The sequence below is a fragment of the Anastrepha obliqua genome, chromosome 1 (genome assembly GCF_027943255.1).
Source record: "Anastrepha obliqua isolate idAnaObli1 chromosome 1, idAnaObli1_1.0, whole genome shotgun sequence".
Taxonomy (NCBI): Eukaryota; Metazoa; Arthropoda; class Insecta; order Diptera; family Tephritidae; genus Anastrepha; species Anastrepha obliqua.
Window position 1 is genome coordinate 70,797,110 of NC_072892.1, and position 6,000 is coordinate 70,803,109.

The window sequence follows — 6,000 nt, forward strand, 5'->3', positions numbered from 1 at the left end:
GCACCAATAAAAAAATAATCTTGCAAAATAACTGCCACCCTAATGTACATACATATGTGTGCATTTACTCCAATAAAGTGTGAAACTAAATATAATATTATTTTTTTATTATAAAATATAACGGTAAAACGTTTTAAAATGTGATGATGCTATTCTAAATAAAAATGATGTTATAACTAAGTAACGGTACAGACTTTGACTTTTGAACACACGCAACTCCTTCAAAAAGTATCCACTATCAAATGCAATTATTTCAGTGCACATGTACATACAAATGAATGGATATGTACATATTGTATGTGTTACGATTTTATTGCCATCTTATCGCGCACACATGGCATGGTGTCCGTCGTCGACTGGCAAAGTTGCACCGGTAATAAAGCTTGCCATATTACTGGCCAAAAATGCGATTACTCCAGCCACTTCTTCCTCCAGGCCCGCACGGCCGGAAGCATGTGTTATCTTAGACTGCTCCAAAATTGCTTCATACACCTCATCATCCATGCTGTCACTTTTCTGAACATCTTTTATGATAACACTGGGGTTGACCGAGTTACAACGCACACCTTTTGGCCGTAATTCCAGTGCTATGCAACGCGTAAATTGATCCAACGCCGCTTTGGAGATGTTATAAGCGAGTATGCCGGGAAACGAGCGGATCCCACTTATGCTTGATACGTTCACAATGCATCCTTTAGTATCGATCAGATGCGGCACCGCCAACGAAGTTAGCTGAAAGACAGCACGTATATTTATGTCCATTACACGATCATATTGATCCATCGTAGTTGTTTCAATATTGCCAATCTCAACAACGGACGCATTGTTGACAAGCACATCGATGCGTCCGTAAGTGGCCATTGTTTTGTCAACAATATGCCTCACTTCCTCCTGCTTGGTCATATCTGCATGCACTATCAATGGCGAATGTTCGTGCACATCAATGACTTTGTCGGCCACCTCACGCAAACTTGCTTTATTATGCCCAACAACAGTAAGAAGGCCACCCCACTTGGCGAATTCCATGGCGGTGGCAGCACCAATGCCAGAATTGGCTCCAGTGATAATTATAACTTTATTTTTGAAATCCAAGGGAGATCGTGGCGGTGGAATCACCACTGGTTCTTGTAAATCAATTGAATGGTTGAATTGTATTGGAAACATTTTGTGCAATCACTAAAAGATATGTGTATATATTATACGTATGTACATATGTATGTATGTATATATTTTTGCACGATCAGGATTATTATAACAAACGCGGAAAATACGAACAATGCACGACAATAGGCAACGAAAACTGTAAGCCATAGACTGAACAGCTCTCATCGACGTGATCGCGTTAGGTCCACCAAGTCACTTTTCTTTTCTTGTCGTTCATTTGCCTAGCTGTTCAAGCGGATAACATCCAAAACACGATTCTAGCCGTCTATATGTACATACGAACATGCATGCATACATATGTGTCTAAGCATATATGTACCTACATGCGTGCGTATATACAGTAGGGAGCAAAAGTGTTTCCATAGTTGCAATTCTCAACTTTGTGGGCCAATAAAATGCAAACGAATGAAGCAAATCAAAAAAACCTTTTGTTCTAATAATATGTCTTTAATTCTTAACAAATTGCCGTATATGATAAAAAACAAAACGGAATCAGTAAAATATTCAAACAAAAAAAAACCAAAACAACTCGCATGTGCACAATTTTGCACCTTTAGTGAACAAAATGAAATATGATATGAAATTAATATTTTGTCCACAGACCCTTATTAGCTATTACACCTTTTATTCGGTTTGGCATACTCTCGGCCAACTTCTCTATGTTTTCTTTTGGAATTCGGTTCCACTCCAGTTCTACACGCTTATAAAGATCGTCTAGGTTGGATGGCGCTGATTTATATTGCCCGAGCCGTCGCTTCACGATTGACCACAGGTTCTCAATCGGATTGAGGTCGGGACTTTGAGCTGGCCACTCCATCAACTTCAAATTTTGGCTTTTTAACCATTCGCGGACAATTTTGGCAGTGCGCTTCGGGTCCCCATCTTGTTGAAAAGTAATTTCCTCTTCGGGATATGCACACTTGTCCAGAAAATTTGATAGTTGGGTTTGCAAAATATTGAGGTAGTCTTCTTTTAACATTATACCATCAATTTTTTGTAATGGTTCAATGTGCCACCAAGTAAATCATCCCCAAACTTTGACATTGCCTCCGACTGAAAACGGTTGAAGTTGGATTCATCTGACCAGATAACACGTTTCAAGTCATCTAGAGTCCAGTTTCTGTGTTCCCGGGCAAATTTCAATCGAGCCTTGACATTCCTTTCGGATAGAGCTGGTTTATTTTTTTTCACACTTGCCACATATCCAATCTTAGCCAGTGCTCTTCTAGCTGTCCACCGACTCACGTCTTTTCCTATGTCCATAGATGCCTTCTTTGGTGTTAGGAACTTATCAGATCTCATTTTCGACATCATTAGTCTGGCGTCAGAGTCTTTTAAGAGGCGTTTACGGCCTTTAATAATGTTTTTGGGTGCAACATTTCGTCTTTTTTGGACCTTGGATACCGCTGAATGGGAAATCTTAAGCTGATCTGCAATAGCACGAGTCGAACAGCCACTTTCAGTTAGGCTATATTAATAATACTATTTTCGACATCAGACGAAAGCTTCTTCATTGTTTCGCGGTACTTTATAGACTAATTGCTAAAATCAACAAATCTGTTTCGAATAATAAGAAACACGTGATTTTCTGGATCATATAAGCGAAGAATGAACAAACAAAACATATAATGGTAAAACTGCATGTCTATTACTGAAAAGAAAATTAAGAAATCAAATAAAGTAAGAATAACGGAAAGTGCAAAATTGTACACATGGGAGTTGTTTTGGTTTTTTTTGTTTGAATATTTTACTGATTCTGTTTTATTTTTATCATATACCGCAATTTGTTGAGGTTTAAAGACATATTATTACAACAAAAAGTTTTTTTGATTTGCTTCCTTCGTTTGCACTTTATTGGCCCACAAAGTCGAGAATGTCAACTATGGAAACACTTTTGCTCCCTACTGTATGTATATAAATGCCTCAATGTGTCTCCCGCTCGCACGCCCACTGGACTTTTCTCTAGGCCATCAGTGATTCTCAAACGTTTTCTGTATTGCCAGAGTCATTGGGGGTAGACTATACTCCTTTTGAACTTAATATTTAGTAATTTACTTAATGGTTATACAATAATTTGCTCAAAATAATCAGCACATCGAACCACTGGCTTGATCTGGTCATTTTTGACCAACAACCATGAGAATCCGTGGGATAAACCTAGTGCTACATAGGTTGGGAGCTGCTGAAAACAAATACATAAATATGTATGTACGCAGTATATACTTATGTACATATATGAACCATTGATGGGAGCGAATTTTTACACTCCCGTTCGTTAATTCTGTGGCCACACGCATTAACTGCCTAAGTCGACTTCTCAAAGTACATGCCCTCGACAATCGGTTCTTCGTTACCGGAACGACCCGGATTTGACTCAAGTAAAATTTTGACAAATCACGCCCACTTTTGGATAAATCTCTTTATCTAGATAACGACTTCAAATTTGGGTAATACCAAAAATTAGCAGCCGGCCCAAATTAAATTTTACTTAAATTTTCACAGGCGATTCGGACTGAATTAAGCAGTTCCTTACTTGTTTAAAATATACTAACTCCTGTTTAGTATACAGGTACATAATGCTTTTTACTGGAAACATGGTTTTTGACTTCGGCGGTTATTTCGAATGGGTACAGAATTGTGTTTGGCTATTTATGTGCTCAATGATTTGTAGATAAACTTGTTTTTTGGCACGCAGATTTCCAAAGGCGAAAAGAAAGAAAATTTAGTGTTTGTCGGAAAATGTTTTTATACAGTTATAAATGTTCGCGCATACTTACATATGTTCTTTAGACCTAAATAGATGAGTTGCGCTAATACAAAAAAAAAAAATTTAAATCAAATTGCACACACAAGCGATCACTAGAATGCTTCTAATCTCATACATATACTACATATATGTACGAGCTTTCGACATTATTTTTCTCGTCGATAAATATGTACATATATAGTTGCAAAATTTGCTTAAATAAATGGGGCTTACCTAATCCGTGGTAAGACGCGACACACGTATAGTGTTCTCAAGTCCTGTCCCTTTGAAGCCAACCCAAGCGGGTGGAGTTTCCACTACAGCTGGCTCTACGTTAAGGAACGACCTGGTTTTATAAACGGCAAGGACTGCCACTTTAGCAGCATCTCCCGGAAAAGTAAAGGACATTTTTTTCAAATCTTCATCGTATCAAATAACATTTATATGTTTAAACCACATACATAAATTATAATTCTCTTGAAAATTTACGAAAATGTGATATTATAGAGTAAAAACAAAATCAGTTTAAAAGTATTATATTTTACATTATATTCTCAATACTATACAAAGTACAAAAATATACTATAATAATTTCAACCAATAATAAATGCAACGAGAAATCAATAGGTTTGTTTTAGTATGTGTACATTTCGTAGGTACATTAACGTGGGCACATAGCATGGCGGCCACCATCTACTGCTAAGCTAACGCCAGTTGAGAAAGTTGCCAAGTCACTAGCCAAAAAAGTAATAGCATTTGCTACTTCATCTACTGTACCAGGACGTCCCAGAGCGTGAGTAGTCTTTGAATGTTCCAAAAATTTTTTATACGTTTCCTCATCCATACCACCACGTTTATGTAGGTTGGTCACGGTAACACCAGGATTTACACAGTTTGCACGAACACCTTTCGTAGCTAGTTCGAGGGCAACACACCGTGTAAACTGATCTACACCCATTTTAGAAATGTTGTAGGCTAGCACACCAGGGAATGAACGTATACCATTTACACTTGAAACATTTACGATATTGCCCTTCGATTTTACTAGTTCCGGTACAGCTAACATTGTCAGGTGATACATTGCTCGTAAATTGGTATTCATCACACGATCGTACTGTGCCAAGCTGGTATTTTCAATACTGCCGGTCTCAATTATACCAGCATTGTTAACTAAAACATTCAGTTTATTGTATTTCTTAAAAGTTTCTTGCCAGACAATTTCCGTATCAGATTCCTTGGAGATGTCGCCCACCACCAGATGTGGATCCTTACCAACAGCAGCACATTGCTTTGCCACAGCTTTCAGGCTCTCTACATTACGTCCGTTTATTGCCAGCAAAGCTCCCAATTCAGCGAATTTTACTGCAGTAGCAGCGCCAATACCGGAACTTGCTCCTGTGATGAGTACTACCTTGCCTGCAAAGTTCATAGTTAAATAATGAGGATGATGATATTAATCACAGTTGCTCTCTGGGAACTTGCGTAAGTTGCAGAGATAAGCTTTGTTTTATTTACTCAAAGTGATTTTTATTAATTATCTGCTATTGTTTATATGTGCACATACATATGTTTTTATACGGACATGATCAGCTGTCGATTGTAGAGGTTATCACAGGGTTGTTTTTATTCACATTTTGGAAATATGCAATATCTATGCAATAACAATAATACCATAACAAGATTGCAGACAGGGTACTCGCTGTCGTTAGCCTCTTACTGGAAAAGGTCGTGCGAGCCGCAGAACTTAATCGCACAAATTTTATAAGAGCGTACAATTGTTGGCATATGCCGTATGATATTGACATCATAAGCCTTAACAACCACGCTGTTAGTTCTGTCTTTTCCTAACTGGATAAAGAAGCAAAGGGAATGGGTGTTGTGGGTCACGAGGATAAAACGAAGTACCTCCTGTCATCAAACAAACAGTCGTCGCACTCGCGTATCGGCACCCACATCACTGTTGACATTTACATATGATTTCGAGGTTGTAAAAGACTTCGTTTATTTAGGAACCAGCATTAGCACCGATAACAATGTCTGCTTTGAGATCCAACGTAGAATCTCTCTTGCCAACAAGTGCTACTTTGGAC

The 6,000-nt window shown here is 38.1% G+C and overlaps 2 protein-coding genes across 2 annotated transcripts; both read right to left on the reverse strand.

The window, feature by feature from the left end:
- Positions 1 to 106: 106 nt before the first annotated feature.
- On the reverse strand, positions 107 to 1,363 carry LOC129249445 (3-oxoacyl-[acyl-carrier-protein] reductase FabG-like). Its single transcript, XM_054889267.1, has one exon. The coding sequence runs from the start codon at positions 1,162 to 1,164 to the stop codon at positions 322 to 324; it is 843 nt and encodes a 280-aa protein (XP_054745242.1). The 5' UTR covers positions 1,165 to 1,363; the 3' UTR covers positions 107 to 321.
- A 3,116-nt stretch (positions 1,364 to 4,479) lies between these two features.
- On the reverse strand, positions 4,480 to 5,501 carry LOC129247055 (uncharacterized oxidoreductase TM_0325-like). Its single transcript, XM_054885938.1, has one exon. The coding sequence runs from the start codon at positions 5,337 to 5,339 to the stop codon at positions 4,572 to 4,574; it is 768 nt and encodes a 255-aa protein (XP_054741913.1). The 5' UTR covers positions 5,340 to 5,501; the 3' UTR covers positions 4,480 to 4,571.
- Positions 5,502 to 6,000: the final 499 nt, after the last annotated feature.